Source organism: Falco punctatus, assembly GCF_963210335.1.
Source record: "Falco punctatus genome assembly, chromosome: 5".
Lineage (NCBI taxonomy): Eukaryota > Metazoa > Chordata > Aves > Falconiformes > Falconidae > Falco > Falco punctatus.
Window position 1 is genome coordinate 18508935 of NC_137584.1, and position 26738 is coordinate 18535672.

Below are 26738 nucleotides of genomic sequence, written 5' to 3' on the forward strand. Positions count from 1 at the left end.
GTCCTGAAGGTCCACCTGGTATGAGTAAGGAAGGACGTCCTGGAGAGCGTGGGCAGCCTGGTAAAGATGGAGATCGTGGCAGTCCAGGAATGCCAGGACCGGTTGGACCCCCTGGAATTTGTGACCCATCACTATGTTTTAGTGTAATTGTGGGGAGAGATCCATTTAGAAAGGGACCAAATTACTAATTTGTGATACAGTACTTTAGAGGAATAGGTATGGTGCCTGTCTTTTGTGGTCTTTCAAGTCTCAGGAAGGTGACCAGCAATAATCCCATAAGCAGGAACACAAGTACCTCTGATATTATGAATAACGATCCCAAAGGTTACACATTCCTTTAGAAAAGAAACTCCAATAATTTTTTTATAACTTGCATCGATTGAACCTGAAGTGATTTTAGAGATCATCAGTTTTAATAGGAATAAGATTAACTGTAATATACAACATTCAGTATTTAAGTGTCCTATCATACTCCTGTTACCACTGAAGTCTTCTGCAAAATTGCTGGAGATGCCACTGGAAGCAGGATTAGGCCTTAAATGGTATTGGTCAGGTATAAATTACTGTGAAATTTTTCACATGCAGCCAACACATACCATATTTGATTTTGAAAGAATGTGGCTGGCTTTGACTTCACGTGTGTGTGAATCTCATTGGCTTGTGTACATTTCATATGTCATAGCTCCAAGTGTTCTGTGAGCAAAAGCATATATCAGATTTCTATAAAATTAAGAGAAAAATCTGGAAATAATATGACCTCTTTTGCCTTGTGATTCTTTGCTTAAAACCAAGGTGAAATGCAAGGGTAGGACTACTGGTTCAAGAAGAGCCAAGGTTTTATTGCAGGTTGTACTGTCAGCTACAGAAGGTCAAAAGGTTCCATGTGGGCAATTCAGCTTATATGAAAATAGCATTTAAAAAATAAGAAAAAACTTGTATAGCTGGCTTGCAGCTATGATCTGACAAAAATAAAAATTAAAAAATGTTTACACAACCCCATTGTAACAGTTCTGTGTAATTAAGTTATATACCCTTTGCTGTTTCTCCCCAAGGACTGCAGTTGTCAAACTGAAGAAGCAGGTTTACAAGGAGAAAGGTCTAACTGCTGGCTGACTAGCTGCAATGTTTGTTATGCTGTTTCTTTTTTCATTTTAAGCAAGCTATGTGTAATTTTCATTGTATGCTTTGCTAATGAAGTGTATTGCTTGTTTTTGCATAAGGAAGAAAGGCACAGTTCCCATAAGAACTTAAAACCTGTTTCTTAAATTAAGGCAGAGTCTTGTATTGAACTTAACCAATGCTTTATAAGTGGCTTTTTCTAATGTGTTGGTTTTCTGTTGTCCTACTATCAGAGATGGGTAATATGCTTGACATTCAAGGTATAATAAAATTTTGTAAAGAACTAGTGGTAGTTTAATGAGTGATCTCAAGAGTCGCCTGTGTCTTGCGTTGCAGAAAAGAGTGATGCCTGTAATACCTGGAGGGATAGTTCCACCTTACATCTGTGCTTTTTTCCCCCCAATGTCCTTCCATTTCTCCTGGAGAAAGCACCATCCCTGGGAGCAGCACTTTCCCACTGGGCTCCCGCCGCCTGCGGGGCAGGGTGTGCTGGAGCAGCCAGCTGCACTGTGTGCAGTGGCTGCTGCCCACCCAGCACGGAGGCCTGCGGAAGGGTGCTTGCACTGAGTAGTTCAGCCAAACCCCAGCCTTGGTTATAGCGGACTGCAATCATTAGCATCTCATAAAACCTAGTCTAAAAACCTCCAAGACAATTCTTGAAAGATAACTGACATGGACCTGAGAAATGAAGCTAGGCATGAAGTTTTCTCCCCAGAGGAGTGTTCTTCACTACACACTGTAGGACTTCGCTCATGTGAACAAGCATTGATAGAATATGTGGAAGAAAGAATCTAGAAACCTCTTATTTTGTTGCATTCAGTCTCACACTTTTATTTTTTGAGAGCTGGAAGTGAAATATGGCGCTAGATCAGGAAGGAATCAGGATCCCAGCATGTTTGCAGAACCTTTCCGAGCTGTCCACATTGCATGCCAATTTAAATCCACATTTAAGACCTCTTTCTCAGTAAGATACATGATGGTGTGACTGCAAGCCTCACAGGAAGCAAAAAGAAACAAAAAAAAGAGCTGCAGCAAATACAAACAAACATTCCTTACTTGTAGAAAAACCCAGTATTTGTTTACTTTATAATTTAAAATAAGACACATATATTCTTTCATACCAGAAGCATGGTGGAAAAGTTGGACACTTTTAATATTCCACTCTTTTTTTTTTTTTTTTTTTTTTGCATTCATTTAGGCAAAACATTTTCTCCTACAGCCAAACATTTCAGTTTTATCAAAAGGAAGAAAAATTTTGATGTAGTGCATTTGACAGGAAAAAAGTCTTGCTTTATCAGCCAGTCTGATTGGTAGCTTAGGTTATGATTTCATTTGATCAAATCCACACAAGCTTCAATTTTAAAAGTAGTGGTGGTTTTGTCACCCCATTAGTCCTACTAAAGGGTCATTTCTGAATAACTCTGAGGATCTATATGTAATTTCCACTTTGCATCTATTAATAGCCATTTTATATACTTTTGTTCTTATGCTAACATTGTCTTTGGCTTGTGTACTCCTTTTCTTTTGGCGTTTTTTAGAAAACCAGTGTTCCCTGGCAGCCTTTCATCTGCAAGGTTAGACAAGCAAACCTGTTGTTTTCCACCTCTTTGAAAGGCTCTCCACTCCCTCTTCATCCTTACAGTTCTCTGCTTCACTTTTTTGAGGGGGATTCTAGAAATATGTCCATAATTCTAGGTAAGGAACCTCAGTCATACCTTGGTAGTGCTGATACTTATTCAAAGCGTGTAGCTCTGTTCAGCTTCTCATCTTCTTAATTCTTGGGTAAGTTATGCACTAGTCATGTAGGTCTTCTCTGATGAATTAGTATTATCCAGATATATTCCTTCTTCTATTTTTTACCCATGGTAACTCCATAGTGGCTTTTTCCAATCATGTAGCTGATGAGCTCCTGTAGGATAGGGCAAATCAGAGTGGAGAGGACCTCAACTTTAAGTAGCTGTGCTTCTTAGTTCTTTATTGTATGAGCTTCAAACAAATTCTTCTGCTCTGATTCTGTGGTTTTTTGAGCCAGTCTTCATTAGCATGCTCCTGCTTTTTTTGTCATGGTTACTACAGAAAACAGTGTTGTTAATCCAAAAGCCAGTTGCCTATGCCAATATTTTCATTTTAATACCTCTTATCCACCTTATTTTCATATTAATTTTATTGTTCCCTTAATTGGAAATGTGTATTTCCATTGAGAAAAAATTTATTCTTGTGTCCAATCAGAGTCTCCCCAGGAGTAACTTGTACCCATTACCCCTCATCTCTTCCATGTGACTCCTTGTAAAAAGGGAGTTTCCACCTTCTTTGCAGCCACACTTTAAAAACTGAACATGGTGATAAGGTCTCCCCTAAGCCTTCTTTTATCAAGGTTCAACAAACCCATTTCCCTCAGCCTTTCCTCATGCGGCAGGCTTCCCAGTCCTTGGATCATCTCTGTGGCCCCTTCTCTGGACCCTCTCCAGCCTGTCCACATCTTTTTTGTATGGCAGGGACCAAAACTGAACGTGGTATTCCAGGTGTGGCCTGGCAAGTGCTGAGCAGGGTGGGATACTGACTTCTTTATCTCTGCTGGTGATGCCCTTGTTGACACAACCCACCATCCTGTTGCTCTCTTTGCCCCGGCAGCACACTGTTCACTCATATGGAGCTTGTTGTCCCCCAGGACTCCCAGGTCCCTTTCCACAGAGCTGCTCGCCAGTCAGGTAGACCCCAGCCTGCACTGCACTCCTGGATTATGTTTTCCCAGGTGCAAGACCTTACATCTGTCTTTGTTGAACTTCTTAAGGTTCTTGTTAGCTCCCTCCTCCAGCCTGTGCAGGTCTTCCTGCAGGGTGGCTCTCACTTCCCCACTCAGGTATCATTGGCAAACTTCATTTGGGTGCACTTGATCCCACCACCCAATAACTTATGCAGATATTTAACGGTGTTAGGCCCACTACCGATCCCCGGGGACCCCAGTTGTGACAAGCTGCCAGTTTGAAAAGGAGCTGTTCACCACCCCCCTCTGGGCACTGCCGGCCAGCCAGTTCCCCACCCATCGCCAGAGCTCTTGTCCAGGCTGTAGCACATCAGTTTCTCTAGGAGGAGGCTGTGGGAAACCATATTGAAAGCCTTGGAGAAATCCAGGTAGACAATGTCCGCTGCTCGCCCCACATCAACGGAGCAGGTTAATTTGTCCTAGAAGGTAGTTGTGTTTATCAAGCACAATTCGCCTATGGTAAATCCATAGTGGCTTTTCCCAATCATGTGCTTCATTTGACTTGGATAGCTCCCAGGAAGATTCATTCCATAACTTTCCCAGAGACTGAAGTAAGATTGATCAGCCTACAATTTTCTGGACCCTCCTTTCAGCTCTTCTGGTAAATGGGGGTGCCATTAGCCTTATTCCATTCTTCTGAGGTGTTTCCTGATCACCACGGCTTTTCGAAGACTATGGGGAGCAGCCTTGCAATGATGTCACCAGCTCTCTTAACACATTTTGAGGATATTGTCAGGGCCCGTTGATCTGTAGGGGCCAAGCTCCTGTAACAGATCACATACTAACTACTCCTTCACTGACAGGTCTTTGTTTGCATCAACCTGGGTTTTTGTTCCCAAGGCCTGGGGCTCAACAGTAGTGGTAAAGACAGAGGTGAAGAAAGTGTTGAGAACCCTCTGCCTTTTCAGTATTGTTAGTGACTAATTCACCTCTCCTGTCTAACAGAGGACCAGTACGTTCCTTCTGGTTTTGCTTGTTATTTACACACCCAAAGAACCCTTTATTGTAGTTTTTTACATCTCTGGCCAATTTCCATTTAAGCTGAGCTTTTGCTTTTTTCACTGGATTTCAGCATGCCCTGGCAATGCCCTTGTAGTTCTCAATGGGTATTCATCTGCTTTTCCATCTCTGGTACTCTTTTCTTTTGGTATTGAGTAGGCTCAGAAACTTGCAGTTAAGCCAGTGGGATCTCTTGCTCTACCTGCTTCCCTTCCCTTTAAAGGGGAAGAACTGGCTTTGTGCTTCCCAGATGGCATTCTAGAAAAAACCTCACAGCACTTGCTGGCTCCTTTATGCTCCATAGAAGCTTCCCACCAAATCCCTCCCAACTGAGCTCTGAGAAAGCTGGAGTTTGCTTTTCTAAGTTTTATAACCTTTGTCCTAGTACTAACCTTCAGTGTGCTCAGCAGGATCCCAATCTCCACGATATTGTGATCGCTGCAGCCAAGGCTAACGCTAGCTGAGATACTACAAAGCAGATTTTCTTGCTTTGTGAGCAGCAGTTCCAGCAATCCCTCATTCCTGGTTGGCTCATTTAACATTTGTATGTGGAAGCAGTCCTCTACGCATTCCAGAAACTTGATGGATGACATGTGAGCTGCTGTATTGTACTTTCAACAAATGTCTGTGTAGCTGAAGTCACCTATAAGAACCAGGTTCTGTTGACACAACACAAAGCTTGCTTAAGTGACCCAAATACTTCTTTGTTGGCCTTATTGACTTGGTTTGGAGGTTGGTAGGAGATGTCTACTGTATGATTCCCCTTGGAGATCACCCCTGTGATGTTGACCCAGAGGCATTTGATAGGGCTTCCACAATCACCATACTTGACTTCTATGTATTCAGGGTTCTCCTTAACATAGAGTGCAACTCTGTGGCATATGAAGGCATGGACCCCAGGTGAGATCCTTTATTGTATACGTAAGTGCAGGTTATACACAATCACTTATCCACCCAATTCTGCCCTGGAATATGCCTCTGTGCAGCAAAGCACCTTTGGAGCCAGTTCACACCCCACCAAGCTGGTTACTCCCTCCAGGCTCATCTGAGGAGGTCTTTTCTTCCCACATCAGGATTTAAGCTGTGGGAGGCTTTGGGCAGCCCCTCATTGCAGACAGGTGAGCACAGAACAGATTTGCAGGTGAGCTCAGAGAGCCACTTTAGTGCTAGTTTTTTCCTCACCACATTCTAAGGCATAGTCTGCAACCTGGCACCCTGACAATGAACAAAGCTTTTTCTTTATCTCCACATCCAGGGCTTGGGAGTGAGCAGGAAAAGCCTGCACAGATTTCAGAAAGAGCCCTTACAATTCACCCTCTTTAGTTTGTTAAGTAGAATAAGGCGAAGGTTGTGCAAACCTGAACCATCATAGCTTGATGGACAGCCCTCTGTATCATGGCTCATATCAGGTTCATCAAACACAATAAACAGCCCAAAACCCTAGCAATATAACAAACCCACTCATCAATATTTTTCATATCCCATCCTAACTTATTCAATGTGGTTAAAGATTGTGCAGGGGCAACATGAGGTGTAAGGAAAGAAACAGCAGGAATATCCACATTATTCTGGCTAAGTGCAAGGAAAGAAGCAACAGAAAGATCCACATTATTCTGGCTTGTCTGGCTCATCATTGGTAGGAGGTCTGTGATCAGCTGGTTGAACCAGCCGAGCAGGAATCCACTGAGGCCCTCGGTCTATATTTTTCATGTTCATTAAATTATACATTGTCTGCGCAGTAACTTGGTCCTAGTACTCTGTTATCAACCTGTATACTGCCTAGAGGTAAGCATCATACAACACAGCACTTCACAGTCATATAGGGTCATTACATATCCTTCTGCAATGGCAGCGTACAAGTTCACAGTAAATGCCCATCCGATTCCAAAAATCTTTAACTGAGCATCTGAGTTCTTTTACAGCAACATACAGGAGTTGTTCTCACACAGCTGGTTACCTGGTATCAGACAGGGAATGCACTGAATAATTCCATGGCTCCCTTTTGCACAGCCTCCTTTCTGCACCGTAATAGACTCTTTCTCAAGTGCTACAGCTCAAGTCTCTTTTCAGGGCTTTGTCAAAAAAAAAATATGCATAGTGCCATTTAAATCTACAATCTAGTCACAGTTGCAAAACAGCACAGAAAAAAATCAGGTTTTTCTCTTGCTCCTTGCTGCAAATACGTAAATGAAATCTATGCAGCCTCTACTGCACATGATATCCTACTGTTGCAAGAAGATAAACATGATTACTAAGGAAATGATTGTTTCCAAAGACTATAATCCCAGACAACTCACCAGAATGTGACAACTCCTTTGGTTTTGCCCAAAAATGCAGAATCTGTGGGTAGAAGCAATTGCAGCTGTTTCAATCCAAAACATTATTATGATTTTTCTGTCCTTATTTTTCTATTCCCACATTAATGGCTGTCCCATGGTTCCAGCCACTCATCTATCATCCTGTGGTGGTGATGAGAGCACTCACATATCCACCTTCATGTATCCATCATCTCTGGTTCAGCTGGGCTATGCTGCCAGCTTGGGTTTTTGTTTTTTTTTCTCCTTTCCTCAAGCCTCTGTTCAGGTGCCATTTGTGGCATATGAAAGCACAGACCCCAAGTGAGATCCTTTATTGCACGCATAAGTGCTAGTTATACACAACCACTTATCCACCCAATTCTGCCCTGGAATATGCCTCGGTGCAGCAAAGCACCTTTGAGCCAGTTCACTCCCCACCAAGCTGTTTGCTCCCTCCAGGCTCACCTGAGGAGACCTCCTCTTCCCCAGTACTTCAGTGTGGGAGGCTTTGGGCAGCCCCTCATTGCAGACAGGTGAGCACAGAACAGATTTGCAGATGAGCTCAGAGAGCCACTTTAGTGCTGGTTGTTTCCTCACCACGTTTTGGGGCATAATTGTTCTGCAACCTGGCACCCAGACAATGAACAAAGCTTTTTCTTTATCTCCACATCCAGGGCTCAGGAGCAAGCAGGAGAAGCCTGCACAGATTTCAGAAAGAGTACTTACACAACTCCTTCTCCTTTTCTTCTTTGCCTGTCTTTATGAAACAGCTTATAGCCACCCATTGTGATCCTCCAGACATGTGAGTTGTCCCACCATGTTGCAGTTACTCTCATAAGCATCCAGAAAACATAACTTTCTGGAGTGAAGCGGAGCTCCCATTTCTCCTGTTTGTTCCCCAGGCTGCGTGCATTGGTATTCCTACACAACCATAGGTGCTTAGTCTTCTGGTTCTTATCTTGGGAGGCAACTAGGGAACATTGGTCTTTTTTTGTTGTTTGTTTGTTTGGGTTTTTTTGTCTATGCAAGTAAGAAAGAGACTTTTACTTTTCCTCTACTCCTTCTGGTATCAAAGGTAGCTCTGTCTGGCCTGCTATGAGTATTTCTATATGGTGCTGCTCAAAGAGAGCAATCTCAGCTACTGCATGTCTTTGTTACAGCTTTAAAGCAAAGTCTCATGTTGGAGCTATTTCATTTTGTATATTAAGATAGTAAGAAAGACTGACTGAAAACTAAGTAATTAAGAAGCTTTACTGTTTACTTTGAAGTTTAAACAAACTTCAAACGATCTGTAGGAGGAGGATGTTTGAAGCTGAATCTATTTGATGGCCTTAACTGCTGAGCTGTTTGGATGCTTTGAGCTTCAGTACTGCTGTATCTTTGGTATTTTGCTCTGAATTTGAGTCTGTAAACCTGTCACATTTCTACAAAAAGGATGTGGTTTTCCCAAGTTGGAATTTTCCAGAGGAAATGCTAACGACCTAACCTGTGCAGGTCCCTCTGAAAGGTAATAAGAGTGTAGTTTCTTTAAATGAAGACAAACACTTTGAAAACCTAGTTCTATATGATTAAATAGCCAGAAACTATTAGCAAGTGGCTTGCATCCCGTTGAAATGCATACATTATAGCCTAGGAACCTGTGATTTAGATTATTGCTTCGTGTAAGATTTTATCAAGCCAGAATTGAGCTGACTTCACAATCATTTAATTTGCTGGCTTCATTTGATATAGTGGGAATATACGTACATGTAGGTATGTTCAAGATCATATCTTGATTGAATCCTTTAACTGAGAATATGAACGTTTTTCTCAGATCTTCAGCTAATCCTAAAATAAGAGGTTAAAAAAATGGTATAAACTGGAGTATTATCAGATTAACAATCCACAGGAAAAGTTTACTTTTCATGCCAACTATATGAGTTTCTTGTGGGTGTTGAACTGCAATCAGAAGCTGTTAACAAAAATCACTGTCAAACATGTTACCATCTAACAACCAGATATTGTCTGGAAACAGTACAAGAAACTGTTAACTAAAATTTACTTACTGTCCTGATGGTAATCTTTAAAACTGGATCTTATTCTAAATTTTAAGCATTTTTTTTTTAAGGGTAAAATGCAAAAAGATTTTCTGGACTTTTTTTAGTAGAATCTTGCTGTGTGAGCTTGAGCTAAAAAATATCCTCCCTGGTTGGTCTAGTGCCTGTTGGTGTCAGTAGAGGAACAACAATTCACTATACTAGATTTTTAATATGGCTTCAACTTGTATCTCTCTGTGTGTACAATGGATTTTAAATTTACCACCTTACTATGGTCATTGAAACTGGATTGCTGTTGCCTCTTAGATACTGAGGCCCGTACTTGGACATAAAGATGCAGAGTTACAGAGTATTACTGTGGAAACTGAATTTCTTGATGAAATCTTAGTGGTACATGGAGCTCAGCAATTTGCACCTCTGAGAATCATGATCTGCTTAGGGGAGATTGGAGTAAATACATACGGAGTGATGTGCCTATATATACATATACATAAATGTAATAAAAGACCAGATGTCACAGATGGCTTCCACATGTGTAGATTTATTTGGTGAGTTTATATATATATATGTATATATGGTGTGTGTGTATTTATATGTATATATTTTATACATATATATGTGTATATGTATGGTTCTAAGTACTTCATTTGTTTAACTGAAAGCTATCATAGTTTTCCAATTATAAATGACAAAGTAAAGGAATAAAATCTAGTCTTCTTGTAAGAACTGAACTATCACAGTCCTGCTACTGCTTCAGAGCCAAGGCATCATTGTGAGCTTCAGGTGTAGCCAGTATAGTCCAAGGCTGGTTGGTCTTTTGGAGGAGGAGCTGAGAATTGTTAGCTATGCATATTTCAGAACTGGAGTATCTAATTTCTCAGAAAATTCAAGGTGCATTAAAATGAAATTTCTTATCAGTGCATCTGAATGTCCTGGCAGTGCATGCTATCGGGATCTGTCATTATAGTTCACACAGACTGAATCAAACCCCTGTGAAAAGAGACTAATATTTTCTTGTAGGGGGAAAACACACATGATAACTCAAAATACATCTTATTAATCCATATTCAGCAGAGACAGTAAACCATTTTAAGAGCTATTGCCTTCTGAGACGCTGTTGAAATGTTTACAACTTGAATTAATGTAAAAAATATTTCTGGGTTGATAAGCAAAATCTTCTCATAGAGGGACATCATCTGTGTATCCTGGAGAATCCAAGTCTGGGTTTAACAATGGGGAAATCATTACTAATTTGATTCCTGAGTTTTCCTTTACAAGCATCTTATCCCTCTCATTATTTACTATATTTGCATAAAGAGCATTTTGGTAACAAAGAAACATTTTGGTGATGTTCCAGTATATTGTATGTTTCTGTGTTATTCTTTCCTTTCTTGGCAAAAGATGCAAATGTTAGAAGGTGTTTTTCCAGAAGTGGTGTTTGGCCACTCAGCTAGCTCTCCAGAAGGTATATTGGCAGGCTGGAGGCTCCTTGGTTGTCTGCCATAGGCTTAAAGAACTATTTAAGTGCTCTGTATTGATATTCTGACACTTCTTGACAACTTTCCTCTAGTCACTGGTGAAAGTACATAGTATTCTTCAACTTAAGGAAAAGGTGGGTGAGAATTCAGCAGGAGGTTCAGCCATGTGACTGTTATGGCACCGTATGTTCATACTGCCTGCAAAAAGTATCTTTCTCATGTTGGAACCTCATAAAATCCAGAGTGTTCCATTTGTTGTTTTCAGCTTTTCGTTTTCTAAAGCATGAAAAAAAATCATGATATCTTCGTGACACATTGAAATCACATATTAAATATCATGCAAAAAAGGTGATAACGACTAGAAACTGTGTTTCACAGAAGTGACTTTATTGAACTGTTGAAAAATATAATGCTGCCTAAGAGATGAAGGGGAAAAAAAAACTCTCTTCTGGCAAGGGCATGATTCTTCAAGGTATGTGAAGCTCTTATTGATGTGGGAGTGAATGTTACCTTTATGTAGACAAGAGAAAGCCTGAAGAAAAAAACTGGCTTAAGCAGCACAGTAGCAAATGAAGGAGAAAGAAAAGGTCATTCACTTTATTCACCCATTCTAACATAATATGTTTTGAATGCGTTGTGCTTCTCTTTGTCCTCCTCAAAAAAAAAAAAAAAAAAAAAAAATGAGAAAGTACACTGTGGATATAACACCCTCTTGATATGACTTGACGGACCTCCCAGAAGTGAAAGCTCAAGACTAATGCGCCAGTGCTGAGACCCAGAAATCTCTGGCAGTCAGGACCAAAGTTCTGGATGAGAACTCAAGATATTATAACAGCTGTCCCACCCTGATATTATCTAGCTCCTGCTCTGGAAATTGGCAAGAAAATGCTAGTACTTAGCAGTGTTCGTGTTATAAAAGTTTAAAGAGGTTTTTTTTTTATATATACACAATGAGTCCCTTTACAATGCTGCTTAGGAAAAAAAGAAAAAACAAACCTGGAACTGAGGAAAAAGAATCTGGCTTTGCGTGTTGTAGTCACAGAAATCTTGTACTGAACAGCCAAAGCCATGTGCGAGTGCTAGACTAGTTTACTTTCATGAGGAAGAGGCTGAACTGACATTCATAAAATCCCCCATACTTTCTTTTTTGCCCCTGCACCAGAGTGTCTGTTACACCCCGGAATCCAGCAGCTTTCTCAAAGGCAGTTCACTCTTAGGCAAGCTAACAGAAACACAGAGGTCAGCATTCATTGACAGCAGTCACTGTGAGCAGATTGCTGCTAGTTTATGAATCAGACCTTCTGTGCACAGTAGTGTTTGCTGGAAGCGCCTGCTATATACCAACAGGCATATATACCTCTGAGCTCATATGTAGGCAGCTGCTGGTGGTGCCTGCAAAGTACCAACTGGCAAAAGTAAACAGCTATTAAAAGTTACTATCAGTGATCTGTAACAGGTAGATGTAGTAGATAATTATTAGGAAAATTCACTTTTTTGGTGGATAAACTTGGGCAGGGTCTGCCATGAGAAGGTGAATTTTAGAACGCTTGACATAGAAGTTAGATGAATATATTTCCTCACAAGTACATCACTGCTTTAAGGAAGCCTTTGCATTGTGTACATACTGGCAAAAGCTTGATAGTAACTCGCTAGTGAATCATCATAGTAAGTTTTACCGGTTGAGAAGTTGATAGCATAGCCCTGACCATTGTTCTGTTATTAAAAACTGGATGAAGAGTGAGTAAGCAAATATTTAATGTATACTTGGTAATCAGCTGACAAGTTACTTGGAGCTGTGCTTGGTAAGGGAGTGCAATAATGTCTGTAAATGTTCTGGTGACTCCTGGGAGGGAGGCTCCAGCTCCTATCTGTCATGAGCTGGAGCCCCTACCGAGCCTGCACATGGTGAGAATCGTGAGAGATCAGTTCCCAGCAGATTGAGGGGTGTTGCTGTCGAATGTAATGCAGCTGAACTAAGTTCACGGCTATGGTGGAAAAAGGGAGAAAGCAGTAAACTGGTAAATAGGTGTCAGAACAAAGCATTTCAGGATGTTAAAAGCTTATGAAAACAAAGAACGACTCTGAGACAAGGCTACGCATGGAGAATTTTGATGCATACTTGGCTTATGACAGGTTTGTCTTCAACAAGTGTTCTCTTTGTGGAAGAGTTAGTTTTCACTGGAGTTGTTAGAAAACTACTTGACCTTACAGACTAATAAATGGTCTGTAATAAATATACATATTTAGACCTTACAGCTAATAAATGGTGGCTGTCTTTCTGCCTGCCTGTGGACTTTGTATAGAGTATTTTATGTATACATGCAGCTGGAACAGTATAGGCTGTCTATCTGTGGGAGTGCTGTGCAGCCATCTAGCCAGGAAAAAATATCTTGTGTATGTCCTGCTGACCAGAATCAACTGGAGAAGGAAATAACCAAAGCCTTCTCCTCTCCTCTCCTCTCCTAGTTACATGTGGCATAGGAATATGATTAGAGAAGAAACATTGTGATAAAAAAGAACTGATACCTAGATCATCTCTTTCAGAGATTAACTCAGCTTTTAAGCAGAGTAGAAGGCAGTAGGGACAATGTTAAAATGAGAGGCAAACTCCACTTAAATTATAAATTTTATACAGTTAATACTGTTACAGTGTGATGTCTAAGAAAATGGAGATACAGTTTACATTTGGGGTTGGGTTTTTTTTTTTCTTTTTACAATTTAAAAACCAGATGGTATCTGTATGGTGATCTCCTGCAAAGCGTAATCCATAGAATTTTCATTGTTTTTATCAGCCTTCTCTCTCTTCGCTTCTGTTCTCCTCCCCCAGGTCACACCCATGGCCTATCTACTTTGGCACACATATAACTTGCCCATTCATGGGATCCCTACAATGTATTTTTTCATTAATGTGATAGGTACTTCTACTTGTTCTGGTTTTTTCCTATATCTGCAAATGAGGTTTTTTTAATCTCACTTTCTTTAAGCTGTGTATTGTCTGTGTCTTTACCCATGTTTTCCTTCCCTTTCAGTCTGCTGCTGTGCTTGCAATGCTCCTGTGAATAGGAGGTACAACAGCCAAGTATCTCCTTGGGCCTTGAGGTATGAATGAGTTACTTGAAGATGCGCAGGCTGTGGCATGGCTGTTGAGATCTGCATGCATATACCATTACTGCTACTGATCGTTCTCCCTGTGACTCATCGGGTTGCTGAGTTGCGTGAGAGGGAGAGGACTACTTGGAAGAGGTGGCAGGTGCTGAACTTATCTGCTAGCAAGAAGGATTCACACGTCCAGTGTTGTAGGGGATCTTTAACTGTGTGGTGGGAAGGATCTCTGAGGTATTGACAGGGGAAATCACCTTTCTGGGAGCACTGCTCCTTTCCACTTTGCAGCTGTTACCAGAGCTGGAAAAATCTCGTAGTAAAAATAGTTACTCTCAGGAATAAAATTCTTGCCTGTCTTCCTAGATTGTGCATACAGAAGCAGCTCAAAACCTTTACTGTGTATCCCTTCCTTTACTGCTTAAAAATTGAGGCTGTTTCTTTTATTAAACAAGTTAGAGTTGGCTAAAGATGTAACTAGGTGCCATTTAATGGATTGTGATGTATAAAACGTCTCTTTATCCCTTCACATCTAAAGACTTTGACTTGCCTATCTAGTGTAACAAAACAGATTGTGCAAAGGGCTGTAGTTGCCCTCTATAAATATGATGGGGTAAACAATAGGGAGGGGAAAAAATATTTACATCAAAGGGCAACGTTACCATACAAGCAGTTGGGTATAATCTGACCACAGGTAACTGCAATGGAAAGTAAATGGAGAATGACAACAGCTTTTCATCTGTGAGGCAGAAGACCCTAAGGCAGCCACCAGCTCCACATATACAACTGTTCTTGTGATAACACTGCTTATGGATCCACAAATGCCTGCAACAAACCCAGGACTGTATGTCATGTTCCTACTAATTCCTTGTAGCTCTTTGAATAAGTCCTGTGGTTACATATACAAATACTTCTACTGCTTTTCTCCAGAACTTGCACATTTTTTCTGTATGTGTAGAATTTCTTCTACTAATATTTGTTAACCCAGCTGTACCAAAGTGAACACCCAACAGAGGTAGGCAAATATTTTTGAGTGAAACATTTTTTTGTTTGTTTGTTCAAATAAGATCTGTTGTCAAAATGGAAACTGAATGGGAAGGTCTTCACCAGTTGAATGAAGAGCGGTGGTGTTCCTCTGCGTGTGTGTGAGTGCCAGCAACTCCCAGCTGTGTGGGAACCGAGTTCTCATTAAGTTGTTGAAATGGCTGGTGATATTCAGCTGGTGCAAGGTCTTCTCTGCTTCTCCATGCCAGTTCCTGTAGCACTGATGAGGCTGCAGTAGACAAAGGTTGGTGCTTTCAACTTGTGAACATGTCAACCTGAAAATGAAACGATTTGGTTTTGAAATATTACATCTCTGTGAAATTAAAAACATTTTCCACACAATTCTATTCTTAAGTTCTGCTGCTTTTAAAAAAAATCTTTAGGAGTGTAATCCTAAAATGCTGTTATTTCTGGTTATGCAGATGCCTTGCATATAATATGGATTATCTAAGAGACAGTGGGGTGGTGGTTCCTTTTCTTATCCTCAAATTAAAAAGTCACTGTGTCAAGCTCCTCAAAAGGAGAGGTTATTACCATGGGAATGATAGATAACCTGAGTGGAGATTCCAGGTTAGAGAATTCTATAGGTCAAGCTTAGTAGTTTTCTAATTCTGAAATGCCTCGGAAGGAGAAACTTTCATTCTGTCTGGAGAGTGCTCTGTTAAACATCGATGGAGGTGATATGAACATCTATTTCTTGCAAGATTACGCAATGTATGCATTAGCGGTATTTACGAACCATTGACTTAAGGAAGTCAAGCAGGAAAATCTTAACATCAGTTCCAAACTCTTCAAAATTGAGAAGAACATTTTCTCAGCAATTCCTTATATTTACTCTATCTGGTGTACCCATAAGCCAAGTAAAGAAACACTGTGTTTGGAAGAAGTAAAATTTTAATTTCCAGTAAAAAAATTGGATTCTGCAGAACTTTATACATACATAACAAAATGTTCCTCCATCTAAATGCTTAAAACAAATGTTTAAACAATTTTTCATCTGGTAAAGTGCCCTGAGAGCCCTAGGCACTAGGTGTTGGCAAGTGGAAATTCATTTTTATAGCAAATATACTAATGGGAATTATTTTATAGTTATAGGAGGTGTACCAGCATATCAGTGATGGTAGCAATCTCGTTTGCCATTGTGGATCATCAAAAGACAGACATGTGCTTGTGCACTTTGGCATATTGATTTCAGACAACCTTTTCTGCTAATTTGCCTTGTACATATAATAGCAAGGGGATATTTCCTTCACTTTCCCCCTGCCCCAGTTCTTCAGGGTCTTTCTGGAGTCACTTGCCTTAAGACTGTGGCAGAAATTCCAAGTTAAATGAAGGATTTCTCTACTTTCACATCTGCATTACAAGTAGGGTTGGTGGATCTGTCTTCTCTGTCAGCCTTAACTTCGGTTTTGCAATTCTTGTGTGTGTGGAGTGCACCAGCCCGGCCTCCAGGATGTCTTTCACATCCATTTAGATTCAGAGAGCCATGTAAACCATGACCCACCTGAGGCTCAATTCACTTACCCACATACAATGCCTGTATGGGTGTGGTATATGGCTGGCGTGCCGATACCTGAATCTTGGCCAGTGTGCAGCTTGTGCGAGAAGCTGGAATAAGGTCTTCTGTCACTGAGATATTTCAGATATGTGAGCCCACAGAAGTTACTTCTGTTGTGGTTTAACCCTGGCTGGCGTCTAAGCACCATGCAGCTGCTCACTCACTCTCCCCACAGTGGGGTAGCCGAGATGATCAGAAGAGTAAAAGTGAGAAAACTCATGAGTTGGAATAAAGACAGTTTAATAGGTAAAGCAAAAGCCACACACTCAAGCAAAGCAAAACAGGGAATTCATTCACTGCTTCCCACTGGCAGGCAGGTGTTCAGCCATCCCCAGGAAAGCCGGGCTCCAGCACACGTAGCGGTTACTGGGGAAGACAAATGACATCACTTCGAATGTTTCCCCCTTCCTTCTTTTTCCCCCAGCTTATATACTCAGCGTGACATCATTTGATATGGCATACCCCTTCGGCTCATTCAGGTCAGCTGTCCTGGCTGTGTCCTCTCCCCATTCCCGTGCCCCTCCAGCCCTCTCGCTGGCAGGGCCTGAGAAACTGAAAAGTCCTTGACTTAGTATAAACATCACCCAGCAACACCCAAAACCATCCGTGTGCTGCCAGCATTGCTCTCTCACCAAATCCAAACCACAGCACTGCACCAGCTACTAAGAGGAAAATTAACTCTGTCCCAGCTGAAACCAGGACAGCTCCCTTTCCTTATTTTCATTATTGCTTACCAGTCAGACCACTGAGTTGGTGAACCACATGTGTACAGGCAAGTAGATGAGTAAACTCCTAGGGACTATTAGACCTGGAAGTACTTGTAGGCTTCAAACTAGACGTAAGTGCTTTACTTATTTGTGGCTTTCTAAGTAGCAGAATAAATATTGCCAAGAGCTGTACATAGGAAGCAGTGTTTAATAACAGCTTTGTCAAACTTACAAACTTCTGTGCTGGGGTAAAATTAATGTAGTCTTCACTAACAAATTATATCCTACCCATATATAGGCCTTTCTTTATGTAAAAATGTTTAATTACAGATATAGCTGAGATATCATATTTTGCATGAAAAGATATTTGTTTTCAAAATATCAATTTAGACAGTGCAGCTCAGTCCAAGGTCCTTTTCTAAAGGGAAAGAAAGAAAAACCAACAAACCTAACATCCTGAACTTCTGGTCAATATGGAGGTTACTTAGATTAGTAACAGAAAAATAAATAATTCTGAAAATGAAACATTTTCAAATGCTTCCAACTTTTACAGAGGTAATAATTGTGACCTAGGACATGAGGAGCTGATCTCATACTCATTTGTTAACTGTTAATGTAAACTTTTACTGGTTTGTTTGGTTTTTGTTTTTTTTATTATTATTATTATTGGTTTTGTTTGGGTTTTTTTCCCCAAATTTTGCTTTGAAACAACAACTGGGACAAAATTAGTCAAACTTTTATGAGGAAAAAGCAGTCACTGTCATATTCCTAGTGAACCAAGCCACATGATGCTTAATAACAGGATTTCAATGGTAAAGAACTACAAATTCATCAGACCTCAGTGGGGTTCCAGACAAGGTTTCTGAAACAAGTATTGAATTGGGGAATACAAAAGAAACAAACAATTTTGGGAATGCCTCCACCTTTAACCATCTTTTACTTCTTACCATACTTACGTGCTAACTTTTAAAGAAAAATAACATCTTGTATGATAGAACTAAAGAATCAAAAAAATAATTAAAAAAAAGAACTTAGAAACAGAAAATTGGAAATACATTTTCTGCCTGGAAGCACTGGTTTTGGGATTTTGTGAAGAATTTTGTTCATAAACTGCTGACATTGTGTTTGACAAGTTACTCAAAACTAAAGGACTGAATTTGCTTTACCACATTTCTAAAACAAAGGAAAACATTCGAATGCAGCCATTAGTACTACATTTTAATGCCATCTTTTTTTACTTTCTCATTCTGCCTTAGCCTTAATGTTGCAGACCAATAGTCACAGCAAAAGAAAAAAAATGGGATGGTTAAGTAAGTGTGATTAGTGATTTAGTTGTCTGAAGGAGCTGCAAATTTGTTTGATGACATTCCTACATAAAGCTAGGAACAACTTTCTAAAGAGCCATTTTCCATGCAAGACAGAGGTGAGATCTTTCCCCTTCTCCCAACAGTGCTCACAATCTGATTGTGGGAGAAATTTCTTCATAATCTAACACATGATATTCTGTTCTACAGTATGTTCAGAAAACATTTAATTCAAGAGACTTTGGTACCATGAAGAGCACTTGTACACAGTGCCTAAAAATGTTATTTGACAAGATGGACCTCATGTCTGTCTCCTCTTTACTGTGCTCGAGGTAGTGAACGAATAGCTCAGCTTCAACTCTATTAAAAGTTCACCTTTTTGTGAATATTCAGTGAACTATGTGCTTTGCTGTGAAATTTACTTCTCAAACTCTTTATGATAATCGAAGTTCAGTCCTGCACAGAAGTCAAAGACAGTATTTTGTGTTTGTGCTTTATCTAGGTGTTCATTTCATTCAGGAGAGAAACCACATGCAGCTCATTAATTTAAAGTGCAAACATTTCTGAGCGGTTCAGCAATGTTCATTCAGATCTAAAAAGTATATATTCAGTGCTGGTATGAATGACCAAGTTCTCTCGGCAGTTCTCTCTGCAGTATCTTTCTCATTTGAAGCCTTCTTTAACACAAGATGATCCAATCAATGCACGCAAAATCATGTGAGCTGAAACACAGTAGCAATTTATCATTCCATGTTGTTTAGGAGGTCTGAGTGTATCCTTTCATATTAAAAAATAAACCAGAGTCTGGAGAGGAAAAGCATAGGCTAAAAGCTATTCAGAAGCAGCAGAGCTCCAAGTGTTTCCAGAGTTACAGCTAGAGGAATACTGCAGGCATAGTTCCCGTGTTTCTAATTAGAACAAGTGTCTGTTCATTAAGGAAAGGGTAAGTTCAGGTCTGTAAGGATACTTGCCTTTCTGGATGAAGCTGTTGTGCTGGTTTTCTAACTTTTTTCTTCAAATTAGGGGAGGGCACAAATCAATAACCATGTATTTCCTAATTCTTTAGAATAAGAATTGATCTTTTCATGCTGAGAGCAAATGTACAAATCTCAGTCCTCAATTAGTGAATCAGATGCTTTAACTAAAACAAAGCAGGGGTTGGCTTTAATTTTGGAGACAGACTTCTTCCAGACTGACTGAAGACAAGGCTGGAACTTCCTCTCATCATGATACCGAGCACTCAGGAGAACAGCAGCACTGAAAATTCTCTGGACTCACTCACCACGCCGTTCTGAGAGCGCGTATGATTGCTCAGGGAGCTGACATGAAGTGGTTTAAGGGGTGGAAGGGAACTGAGCCAGATCCAAAATAGCCAGTGGCCTCTACAGCTGCCTTCAGAGCCCTGGGTGAGGTACCTGAATTTCCTGAACTAGTAAATATCTGTTGAGAGTGAGCTGAGAAGGATAGGTTTAGGAAGGCATCAGCCTTGGATTCTGCCCTGGAGGCATCTCACTCAGTGCTGAGGAGAGGAACAAAGCATCCATCCTGTTAGCCACATCTGAAGTTAGGCATGTGAAGATTTTCTCTTCGTGCATACCAATATGATTGTGATTTCCCTTTCCTGTAAAGTGGGCTAGTTTTGAAATCATTCATCCAAAATATCGGTGAGATAATATGGTTCCTGCTTGAGACTGAAGGGTTCAATTGGGTTGCAAGGAGCAGAAGGGAGAGCGTTACCGTCCAGCCCAGGCTATGGGCTGCCCAGAGTTGTGTGTGGGAAAGTGGAAAGCATACTCTTGCTCCCAGAGAAGTTTACACATGTTTGAATGTTCATTGTGTACAGAAACAGGTTTTGAAAAAAGACCTGATGGCAGTAGTTGCTGAGTTTCTCTGCTTTGCTGGTGCGAGAGGGCTCCTGACATGTCCTCTGCCGCTACTGCCCTGCTCCCTGGAGCCTGCTGAGTCCTTCTGGGCTGAGCACGCTACCTTCTTATCCCCACACACAACCAGAATCTGACCTGAGAGCACATGTCGTCAAGGCGGGGAGTTTCTGTCCCCATCCTGGGGCAGAGTGGGGAGCTGTGGGGGCATGTGCTCTCACAGGGGCACCAGAGGTGCTTGGAGGCAGCTGGGCCAGGCACTGATGCTGCTGCAGGGCCAACAAGGCAGTTTTGTGTCAAAACCTTCTTCTTGGTATGCCCACACAAGGACGGTGAAGGTAGGGCTTGAACTTGAGCAGCAGACCAGCTTCACATCTGCTTTTAAGAAGCAGTATCACCACTGTCCGAATGCCTGGGTCACTTCAAGGGAGAAGGTGCGGCAGCACCGGGGCTGGGCTGCTCCTGCGGCAGGCAGGGGCTGGCTAAGGGGGATTTCAGGATTGTGGGCTTCAGCTGAAACATTCAATTAGTTTTGTGGGTTTGGCCAGTTCCAGCCCTGGGCCTGGGCCTCAATGAGCTGAAGTACTATACATATAAAAGACAAAAGCCTCCACCCAAAGTTTATAACTGTCCTGCTATAAAATTCCTCCTATGGTTCCATTCTGAAGGACTATTAAATTGTTATGTTTCCTCTGGTTCACAACCTGGTATGTCTTTTCATTCCTGAAAAATCAAACAAAGCTTTTAAAAAAGATAAAGAAAAGGTGGAGGAAAAAAGCCAACAAGGCAGATAAACCCATTACAATCAAACAAATAAAATGCATATGTGTATTCAATCAGGAGATATTTAAAAAGGCAGTTAGAAGGCCCAAAGACTTATTTTCTGCTTCAGGAAAAATTTTTGTTAAATACGATAGCACAAAAAACTGGCCGAGAAATCACATAGATAAATACTTAATTATTACTTATAATTTAATTATGAGACAATCTACATGAAATCAATCTACAAAACAGTTGGGTTTAGTAGTTGGATGGGGTTGCTATTTTCTCTCTCTCCCTCCAACTCCCCCCCCCCCCTTCCCCCCCCCCCCCCCCCCCCTTTTTTTTTTTTGGCAAAACAGGAGACATATAATAATGAAACACATAATTTCTATGATGGAAACTGCAGAGTGTTTTACTTGTATCTGATTTCTTGCTCAGCTGTTTCATTCCCTCATCCATCTTCCAGATCTCCTCCAGACTGGATATGGATTCCTCACTGAACTTATCTTTTCTAAATTCTGTGAGTTAAATTGCTCAACTTTTCCATAATCTTCATGATTTTGTAGGTCATTACCACGTTCTTCCTCAGAGATCTCTTTTTCAGGTACTAATCTACTTAATGGTCTTTTGTACTGGAGTCTTTCCACATCATCCTTCTTGCCTTCCTCCCTGAGCTTTTCCTATTTGTGTGACATCCCAAAAGGCATGATGTCATGGCATGATCTAGTGTTTTATGTTTTCTGTATTATGTTTACCATTTTCTGATGTATTTTCTTCTTTTATTTTAGTAATTCCAAATTATATTTGACTTTTGACTGTGGCTGAGTGTGAATATATTTTGAATATATTCACAAATATATTCAAAATAACTCTGAGGTCTTTGAGAAGTAAGAAATTCACACACCTTCCTGTATCTGTGCTTAGAATCCCCCCCTCCCCCCCCCCTCCTCCCCTCCCCCTCCCCTCCCCTCCCCCTCCCCGCATACATTGTGTTTCACTTACTGGATAGTGGCTTTCATCTTCAGGCAATTTAATGATCAACCTTATCTGCATTCTTATTAATTTTTGATTGTCTTTCCCTGGTGTTATATTTACAGTTTTAATATTTTCCCATCTGGTTGAATGTTGATTTAATGATTTAAACTGTTCTCTTACTTTAAGTATTTTTATTTTTTTCTGCTAGTTTTCTATAAATAGTTTTTTCTTTTGCTAAGATCTAACTTAGTGTTTCAAATGTCTCCATCATACCTGCAATTTTTTTTAAGCATTTATTTTATATTTTTTAATGAGTCCTCCTGTTTAATTGTTCTCCTTAAGAAAGTTAAAGTAGAAGGAAGGAGGTGTGGGGGAAGAAGAGAGGGATTTTTCCATTCTACAAGGATGCTGAATATACATTGTGCTTGTTACATTTTTCTGTAGCTGCATTTTTATTTTTGCCCTGTTAATTACCCAGGAAACTTCACAGTTATTTTTTATGGATTTTCTGATTTTGGCAGTCACATAGTCGTAACTTGTTTTGCTTGAAATTTCATATTTTTTCTATTTCCTCCCCAAAACATGCTTTAAGTCCTCGAAACTTGTTGAAAGCATGAAAATAGTAAACAAGATTTTCTCCTCGGAGTACTTTGAGACTTCTGGGTTACACAGTCCACATGTACAATAAAGTATTAATGTTAGCATCCAAGTCAAATGCATTGCGTCTCAGAGAACATCTTTAAACAATAAACCTTTCATATTTCTTCTGTATTTTAATGTGCAGCATGTAATACCTTAAATAATATATTTAAGGCATGTCAGTTTTATCTCTAAATATAAGCAGTTTTCTCTGGGCTTTGAAGATATGCCTAATAATATTCTGATGCAGGGGAAAAAGGGAAATACAGTAAGATACAAGAAATATAAAGTATTCTTCAATGACTTCAAAGTTGAAGAAATTCCACTGAAAGCAGCAGAAGATGTATTTCTATGCTCTAAAAAGGGTCATAAGTGTGAGATATGAGTGTGCATGTGTAAAATCAGAAAGGTGACAATTCAAATAGATTTAAAATTATTCAGAGACAAAAAAGAAAACTTAGATTAATAGAAAGTTCGAGTAAAACTAGATGTTTTATTATGATTCTTATTACCATGAACGTTAATAAGAATATGGGACATGAAAGGAGAAAGGTTGGCTAGTGAATATTTAGATAAATTATTATAGCATGATATGACACTATAGAGTTTACTTAGGGAACAAGGTGAAGCCATTTCTGAATCATTGCCCTGTTCTTGGGGAACTCATGGAGGGCTAGGGAACCCTTGAGAAATGGCAAAAGGTAAAGAAATTACATTTAACATGGAAGGAAAAGTAGTTTTGTGGGGGACCTATTTTCTGAGAAAATAGTAAATTGATTAAAATGCAAATCATTGCTTGTCAAGAAAACGTCTTCTCAAACAATTTCAATATCCTTCCTTGATAGAGCAAGTACTCCAGGAAGCAGGAAACAGCATTTATGATGCAACTTGTCTTATGTAGGATTTTGGTCTGCCCCACAGCGGACTTGTCACGAACAAGTATGCATTAGGAAGTATGGCTGGCTCTGGGGTGGATACAAAACTGTACGAAGACCTGTAGTCAAAATGTTTCTGGTAGCTGGATTTTAAGGTGGCATGTCGGTGAGGTGAAACTAACCTCCCCTGGGGACAATGCCCTTCTAAATTTTCATGTGTGACCTGTACTTGGCACTGAAGGAAAACAAGATGTTTGCAGAAGGCAACCAACTGGCACAGATTAAGGAAAACATGACTGCAATTCACGTTAGCATTGCTAAATTGCAAGAATAGTCTGAAAACAGTAGCACGAGTGATGACTTGGTAACTTCATGGTTGCCCTAACAAGAATTGCTTTCTAGCTTCTTATCCTTGACTCGGTTCTGCCGAGGTTCTGTCTGTTTTAGGAATCTGATATAAGAGATCAATCATTCTTTTTTGTATCCAAGAATTGCTCATTACACTTCAATCAATTCTCCTCTGTGTGAAATACATCTGACCATATCTAGAAATAAACATTGCAGATATTTTTATCTGAACTTGTAATCCATGGTCAGGAGAGAAAAATAGGCTGTGATTTTTTTCTCTTTTTAAAGTAAATGTCCAAATTAGGCTTGATTAAATCCTTTCTAAAAGTTTATTTTCATTTACTGAATACTAAGGGTTACTATGTTGGGAACAGCATCTACATTGGAGGTATATTAAAAACAGGAGAGATGAATCCTTCTCTCTGGCTGAATCTGTACTAGAAAGAGAAGCTCTGCCAGTGAATAATTTTGTGTCAGGGAATTTCTGGAAAACTCCCTGACATGATGACTGATTTTCTCTCAAATAGTTGCCAGGTACAGTTCAGAAGTGAAAACACTCAAGACTTTCTCACTAAGCCCTGAAGATGTAGGCACAATGGTTTAGATGCCAAGCGACTTTGTCAGATAGCCAACTCCATACCGGTTGACCTTGCTGCCTGGGGAATTTGCTAACTCGTTTGACTGTAAAAGTTAATAAATCATTAGTTTACTAGTATAGCAGTGTTAATATCCCCTTTCTGTTTTAGAGTTCCCATTAGTACCAGTTCTTGTGCTTTGAATATTTACACTGAATGCCCTCACAAAAGCTTTTTTCCACTTCTTACTCTTTTAGGTGTCTATGGACAACCACTGTTATCCTTACCAAGAGTCTGGCCACTATTTCCCTCTACCCTAAATCCTACATATAGCCATGATTTACAGGTAACATCTAAATCATCTCCTTACTGTATTTTAGTTCTGAACAGTGAAATCTTTGTGAAAGCTGTACCCAATAAATCTGTTATTCAGATCAGGTCATAACTTTGATGATACGAAGGTTTACAGGTTTTGCTAACACTTTTCTTTAGGATGAAGCCATGTAAGGTGTTTAGCAACTTGACAAGTGACTCTTTTGGCTTCTGAAAAGATACCTGGAATTTCAATGAAAGCCTCTCCAAGGACAGACATGTGAAAAGGTAGGTCTTTCAGTTTCAGCAGGACTTTAAAGAAAGTTTCAGGATCTTTGTCATGTTCCCACCTGTGAGGCCAGGCAATGTGTAAAGGTCTTTGCTGATCGTGTGGTCCACTCAGGATATTAGAGAGGTTAAAAGTCACATGTTGCTTATCTTCTTCTTGACAAGGATTTGCACTTTCTGATACTTCAGACATGTTCAATCTCTCTGGTGCTGTTAATGGGGAAGGCAGCCCCTTGTGCTGTGTGGTATAAAGTCCAGGCTGGGCTTCACAAAGTCCAGGCTCACGATGTGTGTTTCTGTTTTTCGTTAAAGCACTTTTTTTTTTTTTTTTTCTTGGTTCTCATGCCACCTTAAACGATAATCCTCAATGACTCAAATTTCTTCATGACTTTCAGATGACTGTATCCAAAAAGTTTCTTTCCTTTCTTTTTTGGGTGTCATGCCATCTCTATGCAGCAGTCTCTTTTCAGCATAGAAAAGGAAGACAAAGTGCTACCAGAATAGGTATGCACATAAACAGGGTATATTTTCTGTTTCCTTTGCTGTTTTTCTTTTGTCCTTCTATCCTGAAAGCATGTGTATACATCGTACTATCCAAAAGAGGTCAGTCATGTCTAGCTTTTTCATCCACATGAAAGAATTGAGCAGAATCTCATCTGAGCCTCTGACTCTAGTCATTTCTGATCTGCTCACTTTTAGTCCCAAAGAAACCATCCGTGCACATGTGGGTTAGTAATGTGGTGTAGTCTGTGATTCAGATGAACCATGGCAGCTTTTCTGTAGCGGGTTTGGAGCCCTTTGCAGTGGCACTTTGATAACTCGCAAGTCAGCAGATCCATTCTTCCAGCTTCCTCAGCACTGAGTCCCAGAAGAGCTGCTCTTTGAAATGTATGAGCAGCACTACAAAGAAGCAGCAGAGTCCTTAGGACATTTAGGACCAATATAGCAATCTGTTATTGGCCTTGGCTGCTGGGGCTAAGCAAGCAGCTCCTGTCCAAGGAGCAGCCACATTCTTTCTCTCTTGGTGAAGTAGCTTCAGAGTCCCTAGGTAACTTTGAGTTTTCATGCTTCTAGATCATCTTCTTCATGAAATATTTGTTTCTCGTGTTTCAACCTTCCCACTTCCTTTTCAAACGTTCCTGCTCTTCTTGAGAGTGTCTGCTAACAACAGCTCTTGTAATGGACTTTTTCATTTTCTTTTCCTTCCTGACTTTCAGTGAATCTAAGACCCAGTCTTTAAAAAAATCCTGATCAGTGCATGCTCATAATTATTTGAATCCCTGTTTGCACACAGCTTTCACAGAAGGAATGGAAGATCTGTCAAGGACATGCCTGCTATGAAAGATTGAGGACGCATAATTTTTGTCCTTGCATATTATTGTGATTGTCATTTTCCTGTTCTGTGACTTTGCCAGGAAACTCCTCTGCAGCTACTTCTTCACGTTCCTTTGGAAAAAACATGGTGTTCTTTAGGTGGCTTAGAGAGGCAAATGCTCATTGGAGCCTAGAGTATGTTCCTACAAGACACTGATTATGGAAATGCATACAAATAACAGGTTGTTATGAAAGGATCTCTCCTTTGGAGTTTTAGTGAATGTTAGTAGCTAGGATCTCTTTGCAGAACAGAGAAATATAGAATAGTTCAGATTAGAAAGGACCTCTGGAAGTCATCTGCTCTC

The 26738-nt window shown here is 40.2% G+C and overlaps 1 protein-coding gene across 4 annotated transcripts in view; it reads left to right on the top strand.

Annotated features, from left to right (window-relative positions):
• COL21A1 (collagen type XXI alpha 1 chain) overlaps positions 1-26738 on the top strand; it is a 190004-nt gene that overhangs the window by 156419 nt on the left and 6847 nt on the right. For all 4 annotated transcript variants that reach the window (XM_080389895.1, XM_080389898.1, XM_080389896.1 and 1 more), the window contains one exon: positions 1-26738. This exon is cut by the window's right edge and continues 6847 nt beyond it. In XM_080389895.1, the coding sequence (XP_080246021.1) occupies positions 1-188 (188 nt within the window). In that variant the 3' untranslated portion in view covers positions 189-26738.